At 38.1% G+C, this 13110-nt stretch overlaps 1 protein-coding gene across 1 annotated transcript in view; it reads left to right on the top strand.

The window, feature by feature from the left end:
• Nucleotides 1-13110, top strand: part of DNAH1 (dynein, axonemal, heavy chain 1) — an 81920-nt gene that overhangs the window by 18011 nt on the left and 50799 nt on the right. The window contains exons 9-10 of the mRNA XM_010851742.1: nt 11889-12046; nt 12564-12775. Of these exons, the coding sequence (XP_010850044.1) occupies nt 11889-12046; nt 12564-12775 (370 nt within the window). The remainder of the gene's footprint in view (nt 1-11888; nt 12047-12563; nt 12776-13110) is intronic.

The following is a 13110-nucleotide window of genomic DNA, read 5'->3' as shown; positions in this document are numbered from 1 at the left end:
GAGTTCTTCATATACTCTGGATATTAATCCCTTATCAGATATGTGATTTGAAGATATTCTCTCCCATTCCATGGGTTGCCTTTTTATTCTGTTGATAGTGTCTTTTGTGTAACTAGGACACAGAGGTTTTCATTTTGGTGAAGCCCAATTTGTCAATTTTTCCTTATTGTTATGCTTTTGGCACCATGTATAAGGAAATCATCACCAAATCCAATGTCATGAAACTTTCTCCCATGTGTCCTTTTAAGAATCTTACAGTGTTAGCTCTTATGTTCAGATTTGTGATCCATTTTGAGTTAAATTTTGTATATGGTCTTAGGTAAGGGTCCAGCTTCATTCTTTTGCATGTGAATGTCCAGTTTTCCCAGCACAATGTATTAAAAAGGCTGTCTTCCCCATTGAATGATGTTGGCACCCTTGTTGAAAATCATTTGGTTATTTATGTGAGGGTTTATTTCCGGACTCTCTTTTCTATTCCACTGGTCTATCAGTCTGTCTTTATGCCAGTACCACATATTTTGATTACTGTAGGTTTGTAATTATTTCTGAAATTGAAAAATGTGTCTTCCCACTTTGTTCTTCTTTTTCAAGTTTGTTTTGGTTATTTGGGGGTTCCTTGAGATTCCACATGAAATTTAGGATGGATTTTTGTGTTTTTGCAAAAAAAGTTGTTGAGTTTTTGATAGGGAATTGTTATGCTTATTTCTCCATGTGAGCTTTAGTATCAACTTTTCTAGGTCTGTTTTGGAAATGTTTGGTATTTTTATTGGGATTGCATTATATTTTTCAATTACTTTAGGTATAGCTGATGTCTTTGGGATCTTAAATTGACCTATTCAAGAACAAGGCATGTTTGTCCATTTACTCAAGTCCACCTTTGTGTCTTTCAGGAGTGCTTTGAAGTTTTATTCATGTAGGTTTTGCATATTGCTCATTAAGTATTGGATTGACCAAAAAATTTGGTTTGCATTTTTCCATACAGTGTTATGGAAAAATCCAAATAAATTTTTTGGTTAATACAATATTTTATCTTCTTTGTTGTTATGAATAGGCTTTCTCTACTATTATGTCTACTGATTGATTTCTTTGTACTAATTTACATTCTGTTACCTTCCTGAAATCATTTACTGTTTGAGTTTATCATTGATTCTCTAGGGCTTTCTAAGTGCACACTATCTAGAAATAGAGATAGTTTTACTTATTATATTCCTATTCTTCTTCTGATTGGGCTTCCCCAGTGGCTCAGTGGTAAAGAATCCGCCTACAATGCAGGAGCCTCAGGAGATGCAGGTTTGATCCCTGTGTTGGGCAGATACCCTGGAGGAGGGCATGGCAACCCACTCCAGTATTCTTGCCTGGAGAATCCCATGGACAAAGGAGCCTGGAGCGTTACAGTCCAGAGGGTCGCAAAGAGTTGGACACAACTGAAGCGACTTAGCATGCATGCAGTCTTCTAATTACTTTCTCTTGTCTAATTGCAGTCTCTAATTCCTCCAGTAACAATATTGGATAGTAGTGGAGACAGTAGGCATCATTACCTTATTCCTAATATTAGTGAAAATACCTCTAGTGTTTCTCCATTAAGAAAAATGCTAGCTTTTGGGTTTTGTTTACTTAATAATGTACCTGTTGATTTCTATTTTCTTAAATTTTTGTCATATATTTCTAAATACATTTAAATGTATTAAAAATGTCATACATTTTAAAATACCAGTGGAGATAATCATGTTTGTCTCCTTAGATCTATTCCTATGGTGAATTATATTAATTGATTTCCTAATATTGAGTTGGACACAACTGAGCAACTGAACTAAACTGAATATTGAAACAAACTTGCAATCCTTTAATAAATCTCACTTAGCCATGGTGTATCATTTCTTAATGTAGTATTAGGTTTTGTTGGTTAATAAGCTATTTAGAAATTTATCATTGATATGTGATGTTGGTCTGTAATTTTTTTTTGTACTGTCTTTAACAGGTTTGAAGCAAAGTTATACTTACTTCGTATAAAGAATTTTGACATTTTCCTTCAGTACTCTGGAACAATTTATATTGCATTGGGGCTATGTGGTCATCCTTTCATAAACCATTTGGACGTGGTGTTTTTTTAGTTTTTCTGTAACTTAATTTTTCTACAGAAATTGGTCTATTTAAGCTTTCTTTTTCCAATGGAGTCAATTTTGTTATATTTTATTTCTCTAGAAAATTATCATATTGTCTAGATTTTAATATATATTTGCATAGAAATATGCAATATGATTTAAAATCTTTTTCATTTTAACATTGCCTTCCTTAGTCACCTCTTATTTTGTAGAATTATGTTCTCTTTTTTACTTTATTAAGTTACTTGTGATTTGTTTGGATTGTTAATTTAAAAACATAGGATTTAGGATTATTAATTTGATTGACTTTATTACATCTTTATCATTCTACTTTTGTTTTTATTATTTCCTTCCTTTTGGCTTATGTTTTGCTATATTCATAGTCTGTGTGCACGTGTGTATTTGTGCTGGGTGTTTAATTCACTTATTTATATTCTTGTTGATAAATGGGCTTAAGACTATGAATTTTCTTCTGATAACTTTAAAAATGCAGTAGTCTGCTGATTCTGATATGTAGTAGTTCATTTTTTTTAATTACAAAAATTTGATTTTTGTTTTCTATTTCATCATAGAGTTTAATATAAGGTTTTAACTTTTTTCCATATGGAAACTACTTGCTACAATGTTAGTAATTTCTAGTTTTGTTGTATTGAGATCAGAGAGTGTTATTTTTAATATTTGTACTATATAGAACTTGCTGGTATTTTCTGTATGACAGTATGTGATCAGTGTTTGTGAATGTTCCACTTGCACTTGAGAAGAGTGTATTCCTATGATAAAGGTACAAAAGTTTTATATATACGTCTACTCCATAAAAATCTACCTTATTGGTTATATTATTTACATCTTCTGCATCTTCACTTACTCTTGTCCAGTGAGAGAAGTGTGTTATATTATCATTATAAATTGATATTTTTAGCATTTAAAAGTATCCTTGATCAGGTCTAATGCTTTTTGACCTGAATTTTACTTTGCTTGATATCACAATTGTAACTTGCTGGGGATTTTTTTTGCTGTTGTTTCCATTAAATATATGTATATAGATATAATCTTTGCCCCTCCCTCTATTTTCAATCCTTCTGAATTAGTTTGTTGCAGGTAGGTCTCTTGTTTTCAGCATATAGTTGAGTTTTACTTTGTGAGTCAAACTAAGAATCTTTTTCCTTGTGAAAAGTGAGTTAAGCCCATTCACTTCTATGGATACGGCTGATAGGTTTGATCTCATCTCTGTCATGTTGTTTCACATGAAAATTATTATGCGTGTTATAATACGATACTGTTTCTTTCTCCTCATAATGTGTTTTCTTTGTTCTTTTACTTAAAATTTTTCTTTTGGTATTTAGGACAATTTGTACCTTTATTTTACTGGTTTCTTTTGTGCTTATCCTTTTACAGTGCTCATAATTTCCTGCTTCCTTATTTAACCTTCTCCTCTCCAGTCTGTCGGTTTTTGATGTGTCTGCTAACCTTCTATTTCCTATGCAACAGTACTTGATCTTATTTTACTTATCTCATCCCTTTTCCCTCCCATTTTAAGTTGCCTTTTTCTAATTAGTATTCTAAGATAATATTCTTCCACTTTCATCTCTCTGTGTTCATCTTCAATCTACTATATTAAGTATATGAACCCTTTTCCTGAAGTTTCCCCTGTCATCTTGCAGGAAAGGCGATACCCTCTCCCTTCCTATACCCTTCTAGGTTCTTGGCTGGGTGTCAGTGACAGAAAACAGATTAACAAGAGGGAAGCTTGTTTGAGTTTTATGTGACATGGGAGCATTCATATGGAAATAAGGACGAAGAGGTTAAACCTGAGTGCTTTTATACTGGGTTTGATGAAGAATGGAAGGTTTCAGGAAGTGTGATAGGACAAACGGATATGAACTGAGTCGCCCGGGGGAGCTTAACAAGGTCTGTACATTCCCGTTGCTCTTGGCCTCCTCCATCCTGGAGCTAAGGATGTCTCCTTCCTCCAGGTAAGGGGTGCTATCTCTCACTTGAGGGTCTTATGACCTGCTTCAGGGGAAGGTCAGAGAATCCTTCCTGCACCTTCTGTTTTTGTGATCCTTCAGCTTAGAACATTCTGTGCCAAAGTACCATGTTTTTGGGTGGTGTGTCCTGAACCCCATCAGTCTCTTGACTGGTTGAAGCTCCTGGAAGATTCCTTATAAAGGGCTCAAAGGTATCGTGTTAGAGTTCTTGCATATTTAAAACTTGAATGACAGCTTGACTGGATATAAAATTCTTGGTTCATATACTTTTGTTCCTTGCTTTTAAAAATGCTATTCTCTTGTCTTGCTTTGTATGTTCTTTTTGAGACATCTGATGTCAAAATCCCCTTCACTTGTAAGTTGTTTGATTTTTTTTTTCCTTGGAGGCCTTGGAGACTTTTTTCATCTTTAGTCATTTTACTAGGGTACATCTTAGAGTTGATCATTCTGGATATTTTTTCCCAGGTACACAATTGGCCTTTTAAATGTTTAAATTCAGATATTCTTTTATTTCTGGAAAATTTTCTTGAATTGTTGTTTTAAATATTAGTTCTGTTCCATTGTTTTCTTTTCATCAGAGACTCCATCCTATCTTCCTCTCTATCATGTTGCTTCTTCTTAACCTGTTTTTTAAAAAAAACTTTCTTTTCAATTTATTTTTTTATTGAAGGATAATTGTTTTACAGAATTTTGTTGTTTTCTGTCAAACCTCAGCATGAATCAGCCATAGGTCTACATATATCCCCTCCCTTTTGAACCTCCCTCCCATCTGCCTCCCCATCCCACCCCTCTAGGTTGATACAGAGTCCCTGTTTGAGTTTCCTGAGCCATACAGCAAATTCCCATTGGCTATCTCTTTTACACATGGTAAAGTAAGTTTCCATGTTACTCTCTCCATACATCTCAACCTCTCCTCCCTTCTCCCCATGTCTATAAGTCGGTTCTCGATGTTTGTTTCTCCATTGCTGCCCTGTAAACAAATTCTTCAGTACCATTTTTCCAGATTCTGTATATGTGCGTTAGAATATGATATTTATCTTTCTTTTAATGACTCACTTCACTCTGTATAATAGGTTCTAGGTTCATCTACCTCATCAGAACTGACTCAGATGCATTCCTTTTTTATGGTTGAGTAATATTCCATTGTGTATATGTACCACAACTTCTTTATCCATTCATCTGTCAATGGACATCTAGGTTGCTTCCATGTTCTAGCTATTGTAAATAGTGCTGCAATGAACAATGCGATACATGTGTCTCTTTCAATTTTGGTTTCCAGGGTATATGCCTAGGAATGGGATTGCTGGGTCATATGGTAGTTTCATTCATAGATTTTTAAGGAATCTCCATACCATCTTCCATAATGGCTGTATCAGTTTACATTCCCACCAACAGTGCAAGAGCGTTCCCTTTTCTCCACACCCTCTCCAGCATTTACTGTTTGTAGACTTTTTGATGATGGCCATTCTGACTGGTGTGAGGTGATAGCTCATTGTGGTTTTGATTTGCATTTCTCTAATAATGAGCAATGTTGAGCATTTTTTCATGTGTTTGTTAGCCATCTGTGTGTCTTCTTTGGATAAATATCTGTTTAGGTCTTTTTCCCACTTTTTGATTGGGTTGTTTGTTTTTCTGGCAGTGAGTTGTATGAGCTGCTTATTGTTTCATTTGCTTTTATTTTCTCCTATTCTGAGGGTTGTCTTTTCATCTTGCTTATAGTTTCCTTTGCCATGCAAAAGCTGTTAAGTTTAATCAGGTCTCACTTTTTTACTTTTGTTTTTATTTCCATTACTCTAGGAGGTGGGTCATGCTTTGATTTATGTCATCAAGTGTTCTACCTATGTTTTTCTCTAATAGTTTTATAGTTTCTTGTCTTACATGTAGGTCTTTAATCCATTTTGAGTTTATCTTTGTGTATGGTGTTAGGAAGTGTTCTAATTTCATTCTTTTACACATAGCTGTCCAGTTTTCCCAGCATCATTTATTGAAGACGCTGTCTTTGCCGCATTGTATATTGCCTCCTTTGTCCAAATTAAGGTACCCATAGGTGCATGGGTTTATTTCTGGGCTTTCTATCTTGTTCCATTGGTCTATATTTCTGTTTTTGTGCCAGCACCATCCTGTCTTGATGACTGTAGTTTTGTAGTATAATCTGAAGTTGGGAAGGTTGATTCCTCCAGCTCCATTCTTCTTTCTCAAGATTGCTTTGGCTGTTCGGTGTCTTTTGTGTTTCTATATGAATTGTGAAATATTTTGTTTTAGTTCTGTGAAAAATGCCATTGGTAATTTGATAGGGATCACATTGAATCTGTAGATTGCATTTGGTAGTATAGTCATTTTCCAATATTGATTCTTCCTGCCCAGGAACATGGACTATCTCTCCATCTGTTTATGTTGTCTTTGATTTCTTTCATCAGTGTCTTATAATCTTCTGTGTACAGTTCTTTTGTATCCTTGGTTAAATTTACTCCTAGATATTTATTTCTTTTTGTTGCAATGGTGCATGGAATTGATTCCTTAATTTCTCTTTCTGGTTTTTCATTGCCAAAGCAATCTTAGTATATAGAAATGCAAGGGATTTCTGTGTATTGATTTTATATCCTGTAGCTTTGCTAAGTTCACTGATTAGCTCTAGTAATTTTCTGATACTATCTTTAGGCTTTTCTATGTACAGTATCATGTCATCTGCAAACAGTGAGAGCTTTACTTCTTTTCCGATCTGGATTCCTTGTATTTCTTTTTCTTCTCTGATTGCTGTAGCTTGGACTTCCAGAACTATGTTGAATAATAGTGGTGAAAGTGGACACCCTTGTCTTGTTCCTGATCTTAGGGGGAATGCTTTCAGTTTTTCACCATGGAGAATGATGTTTGCTGTAGGCTTATCCTGTATGGCCTTTACTATGTTGAGGTAGGTTCTTTGTATGCCCATTTTTTGAAGAGTTTTAATCATAAATGGATGCGGAATTTTGTCAAAGGCTTTTTCTGCATCTATTGAGATTATCATATGATTTTTATCTTTCAATTTGTGAATATGGTTTATCACATTGGTTGACTTGCATATATTGAAAAATCCTTGCATACCTGGAATGAACCTAACTTGATCATGGTGTATGAGCTTTTTGATGTGTTGCTGAACTGTTTGCTAAAATTTTGTTGAGGATTTTTGCATCTATGTTCATCAGTGATATTGGCCTGTAGTTTTCTTTTTTTGTGTTGTCTTTGTCTGGTTTTGGTATCAGGGTGATGGTGGCCTCATAGAATGAGCTTGGAGGTGTTCCTTCCTCTGCAATTTTTTGAAAGAGTTTTAGAAGGATAGGCATTAGCTCTTCTCTAAATGTTTGATGGGATTCGCCTGTGAAGCCATCTGGTCCTGGGTTGTTGTTTTTTGGGAGATTTTTGATCACAGCTTCAATTTCAGTGCTTGTAGTTGGGTTGTTGATAACTTCTATTTTTCCTGGTTCAGTCTTACAAGATTGAACTTTTATAAGAATCTGTCCATTTTTTCCAGGCTATCCATTTTATTGCCATATAGTTGTTCATAATAGTCTCGTATAATCCTTTGTATTTCTGCACTGTCTGTTGTAACCTCTCCTTTTTCATTTCTAATTTTGTTGATTTGATTCTTCTCCCTTTTTTTCTTGATGAGCCTAGCTAAAGGTTTGTCAATTTTGTTTATCTTCTCAAAGAACCAGCTTTTAGTTTTATTAATCTTTTCTATTGTTTCTTGCATTTATTTCTGCTCAGATCTTTATGATTTCTTTCCTTCTACTAATTTTGGAGGTTTTTTGTTGTTCTTTTTCCAGTTGCTTTAGGTGTAAAGTTAGGTTGTCTATTCGATGTTTTTCTTGTTTCTTGAGGTATGGTTGTATTGCTATAAATTTCCCTCTTAGAACTGCTTTTGTTGCATCCCATAGGTTTTGAGTTGTCATGTTTTCATTGTCATTTGTTTCTAGAAATTTTTTAATTTCCCTTTTGATTTCTTCAGTAACCTGTTGGCTATTTAGAAACATGTTGTTTAATCTCCATGTGTTTGTGTTTCTTTTTTTTTCTCATAATTGATATCTAGTCTCATAGCATTGTGGTTGGAGAAGATGCTTGATACGATTTCAGTTTTCTTAAGTTGACTGAGATTGGATTTGTGACCCAAGATGTATATCCTGGAGAATGTTCCACATGCACTTGAGAAGAAGGTGTATTCTTCTGCATTTGGATGGAATGTCCTGAAATAAATATGATCCATTTCATCTAGTATATCATTTAAGACTTGTGTTTCCTTATTAATTTTCTGTTTTAATGATCTGTCCTCTGGTGTGAGTGGGGTGTTAAAGTCTCCTACTATTATTGTGTTACTGTCAATCTCTCCTTTTATGTCTGTTAATGTTTGTCTTATACATTGAGGTGCTCCTATATTTGGGTGCATAGATATTTACAATTGTTATATCTTCCTCTTGGATTGATCCCTTGATCATTATGTGATGTCCTTCCCTATCTAATATTCTTTATTTTAAGGTCTATTTTGTCTGATATGAGGATTGCTACTCCAGCTTTCTTTTGCTTCCCATTTGCATGGAATATATTTTTCCATCCTCTCACTTTCAGTCTATATGTGTCGTTAGGTCTGAAATGGGTTTCTTGCAGACAGCATATGTATGGGTCTTGTTTATATATCCATTCAGCCAGTCTGTGTCTTTTGGTTGGAGCATTTAATCCATTTCTATTTAAAGTAATTATTGACATATATGTTCCTATTGCCATCTTCTTGTTTGGGGTTGATTTTGTAGATCTTTTTTCTTCTCTTGTATTTCTTGACTATATACGTCCCTTTAATATTTGTTGTAAGGCTGGTTTGGCGGTACTGAATTCTCTTAACTTTTGCTTGTCTGAAAAGCTTTTTATTTCTCCATCAATTTTGAATGAGGTCCTTGCCTGTTACAGTAATGTTAGTTGTAGATTTTTCCCTTTCGGTACTTTTAATATATCCTGCCGTTCCCTTCTGGCCTGCAGAGTTTCTGCTGAAAGATCAGCGGTTAAGCATATGGGGTTTCCCTGGTATGTTACTTGTTGCTTCTCCCTTGCTGCTTTTAATATTCTTTCTTTGTGTTTAGTCTTTGTTAGTTTGATTAGTATGTGTCTTGGCATGTGTCTCCTTGGGTTTACCCTGTATGGGACTCTTTGTGCCTCTTGGACTTGATTAACTATTTCCTTTTCCATGTTGGGGAAATTTTCAACTATAATCTCTTCAAAAATTTTCTCATACCCTTTCTTTTTCTCTTCTTCTTCTGGGACCCCTATAATTCGAATGTTTGTGCTTTTGATATGGTCCCAGAGGTCTCTGAGACTATCCTTAGTTCTTTTCATTCTTTTTACTTTACTATGCTCTTCAGAAGTTATTTCCACCATTTTATTTTCTAGCTCACTGATTCGTTCTTCTGCTTCAGATATTCTGCTATTGATTCCTTCTAGAGTATTTTTAATTTCAGTAATTATGTTGTTTGTCTCTGTATGTTTATTCTTTAATTCTTCTAGGTCTTTGTTAATCGATTCTTGCATTTTCTCCATTTTGTTTTCAAGGTTTTTGATCGTCTTTACTATTATCATTCTGAATTCTTTTTTAGGTAGTTTGCCTATTTCCTCTTCATTTAATTGGACTTCTGTGTTTCTAGTTTGTTCCTTAATTTGTGTAGTATTTCTCTGCCATTTCATTTTTTTTAAAAACCTTATTGTGTTTGAGATCTCCTTTTCCCAGGCTTCAGGGTTGAATTCTTTCTTCGTTTTTGTTTTTCCCTCCTAAGTTTGGTCCCGTGGTTTGTGTAACCTTCATACAGGGTGAGGTTTGTGCTGAGTTTTTGTCTGTTTGTTCTTCCTCTGACGGGCAGGGCTGAGTGAGGTGGTGATCCTGTCTGCTGATGACTGGGTTTGTATTTTTGTTTTGTTTGTTGTTTAGGTGAGGTGTCCTGCACAGGGTGCTACTGGTGGTTGGGTGATGCCGGGTCTTGTATTCGAGTGGTTTCCTTTGTGTGAGTTCTCACTATTTGATACTCCCTAGGGTTAGTTCTCTGGTAGTCTAGGGTCTTGGAGTCAGTGCTCCCACTCCAAAGGCTCAGGGCTCTATCTCTTATCCCCGGGGTCCAGAGTTTTTATCAGGGTCTTATTGACACAGAATTGAATATGACCATGTATGTAACACTGTGGTTTCCAAGTGTGATGACAGTTTAAAGGCTGGGGTAGCCCCTGATTAGTTCCATGGGTGCAGGCAAATTGTTCCGCTTCTCTGACCTTCAGTTTCCTCGTCAGTTCCAGGCTTCTTTCATCTCTCTTACTTTCTCCATAGTCCAGACTTAACTATCATCCTCTCTTGGACTGTGATAGAGACCTCCTAAATGCCACCTTTGTCTTTCCTGCCAGGCTTCAATTGATTTTGGTCATAAGACTTAGAGTGTGCTGTGAGTGTCCAGGAGTCTCCAGCGGAGACATGGGTCAGCGATGGCCTGCTGCAGGGTCAGGGGCACTCTGCCTGTTTTTAATTCAGCAACTTTCTGATCCTTTTCTGTTCTTTCTTCTTCTCATTTTTATTCTCTTGGTTATATTTCTAATTTTCATATATTTTTTATTACCTTTTAAATTTGACTGTATTCTTCCTTGGACACCTTATAATTATTTAGCTGTCCTTCGTTAGATAATTTAGTTCTATTTTTCACTGAGTCCAACTAAATATCATTTCTTTTCTTCCTATTATGTGTCCAGATGCGTGTTTGAAAAGATACACTTTAGTTTGAAGTGTTGTATTAGTTTTACTCTGCTTTATCTTTGTTGAAAGGTATGTGAGAATTTTCATCAAGTAAGGTGTTTTCTTTTTCTTACAGCTGCCTTATATACATATAGTCAGTCTTTCACCCACTCATTTCATGGATTTGGAAAGATGCATAAGATTTTTAGTTCCAGTGCGCCCTCTTGTGTTAGTATAGCAAACTGGCCTATTAATTTTTTAAAAAATACAGGGCCATGGTGTGTGTGTGTGTGTGTGTTGCGGGTAGGGAGGCGGGGAGAGTCATGTGTCCTCCAGGATTTTGTTCTCTCTTGCAGGATTCTTAATTTTCACTTGTTTTTCTAGCTGCCTCACACTCCCAATCTCCAAAAGACCCCTTTCCTGTTAACCTTCCCCCTTTATAAGTCATGCCTTTCGGAGACTCCTACCTTGAACGAGCACTGCTAAGTCCCTTTTAGTAAGCGCCCTGATGTACCTTGTTTGGTATTTTTGCAGTTAGGAAACATTTTCTCTTTCTGGAGGGATTTTAGAGCCATCTTGGGGCTACCACACTTCCCTCCCCACAGTAGTTTTTTTTGGACTTCCCTTGTTCTCCATGAAGGCTTGCAGCTGCAGTGTGAGCCAGAGTGCACCGAGAGTTGATGTTTATTTTTCTGCTTGAAGATAATGTGAGTTTGGATGCTGTCTTTATTCTAGTTATGCTAAAGGTGTAGGTTTTGGTAAATATTATTTGTTCTTCTTGCTGTGGTTTTCCTTTTCTTTTTAAAAAAAAAAATGTATCTGGGGAGAGTTGAATTGATGTCACCATCATTACCTTGGTTGTCCACAATTCCATTTCTTAAGTTTTGTATCATTTAGAATATCTTTGGCTATAAATTACAAAGGTGCACGCAAGAATGCAGAGGGGACACCCTAAACTCATATCCCCAGGTCCATGGCAGGGCAGAGCCGTGAGCCCAGCCGGCCTGCAGTACGCGGGTGGCAGGGTGTGTGGAGCTCGCTGACTCTGCCCTCTCCGCTCCCTGTGGGCAGGGTTCTGGAGCACCTCAGCAACCTCTCTAGGGAAGTAAACCTGGACTACGAGCGCAGCATGAACAAGATCAACTTTGACAAAATTGTCTCCTCCAAGCCAGAGACGTTCTCCTACGTGACTCTGCCTAAGAAGGAGGAGGAGAAGGTGCCCAAGCAAGGTGAGGGTGGTTGGGCAAAGGTGGTCCCATGGCCACCCCTGGCCAGAGCCCTCCAGCCCCTCCCTCTGGGACCTCCCTGTCCCCAGAACTCATCCCCTTCTTCTCCCTCCTGCTTGGAGAGCTGGGGTTTAGGGTCAGGGAGCAGGTGGTGGTGGAAGAAAGTGCTTCTGAAAAGTCTGGTGCAGAAGTGACTGGGTACATGGATGGGCCCAGGGGCTGTGTGCAGGGTGAGCTAGAGCGGGTGGGAGGAGCCCACGGTTCTTACCCACCTTGAAGGGGCCTGTGACCCAGAGTCACCTGGAGGGAATTGGTTTACCCATCCCAGAATGGGCACTTCACTGTGGGGCCTTTGGGTCACCCAGGTAGATGATGGGAAAGAAGATTTTCCAGGGACATGGGTGTCTCTTCCAGAGAGGAGGCAGGAATTGTCTCCCCATCATTACCTGGGAGATTGGCCCTGATCCCTGGCCCATCCAAGGCTGGTCTGCCACTGGCCCTTGCCCCCCCACCCCGGTAGGACTGGTGAGTGTACCCAGGTACCCCTTCCTGGAACAGAAGGCGGACTTCACCTTTGTGTCCCTGCTTACGCGGTCGGAGGTCATCACGGCCCTCAGCAAGGTGCGGGCTGAGTGCAACAAGGTGACCACCATGTCCCTCTTCCACTCGAGCCTCTCCAAGTACAGCCGTCTGGAGGAGTTCGAGCAGATCCAGTCGCAGACCTTCTCCCAGGTGCGTGGGCATCCAGGGGACGGAGGGCGGCAGTGGGCCAGGGCCTCGGAGCTGTTGGACACAGACAGGGGCCCTGAGAAGCCTGGGAGTCCATCAGCTGAGAGCTCCTGCTTTCCTTGAGACCAGGTCTTGCCTCTTCCTAGACCTTGCAGGAGACTGGGGCGGCCACCAAGGGGGTGGTTCATCTCAGAAAAGGACAAGCAGGCTGGGCACCTTTTCTAGTCGTGCTCTGTCCAACACTGGAGGCGTCTGAAGCAGACTCCTGGGCTTGGAAAGGGGAGCAGGAACCCCATACACCCCTATATCTACCTGAGCATGAGAGCGTGAGGGGCGAG

Source organism: Bison bison, unplaced genomic scaffold (genome assembly GCF_000754665.1).
Source record: "Bison bison bison isolate TAMUID 2011002044 unplaced genomic scaffold, Bison_UMD1.0 scf7180017864304, whole genome shotgun sequence".
Classification (NCBI taxonomy): Eukaryota; Metazoa; Chordata; class Mammalia; order Artiodactyla; family Bovidae; genus Bison; species Bison bison.
The sequence above is the reverse complement of the archived record's forward strand: the minus strand, read 5'-3'. Positions and strand labels throughout refer to the sequence as shown.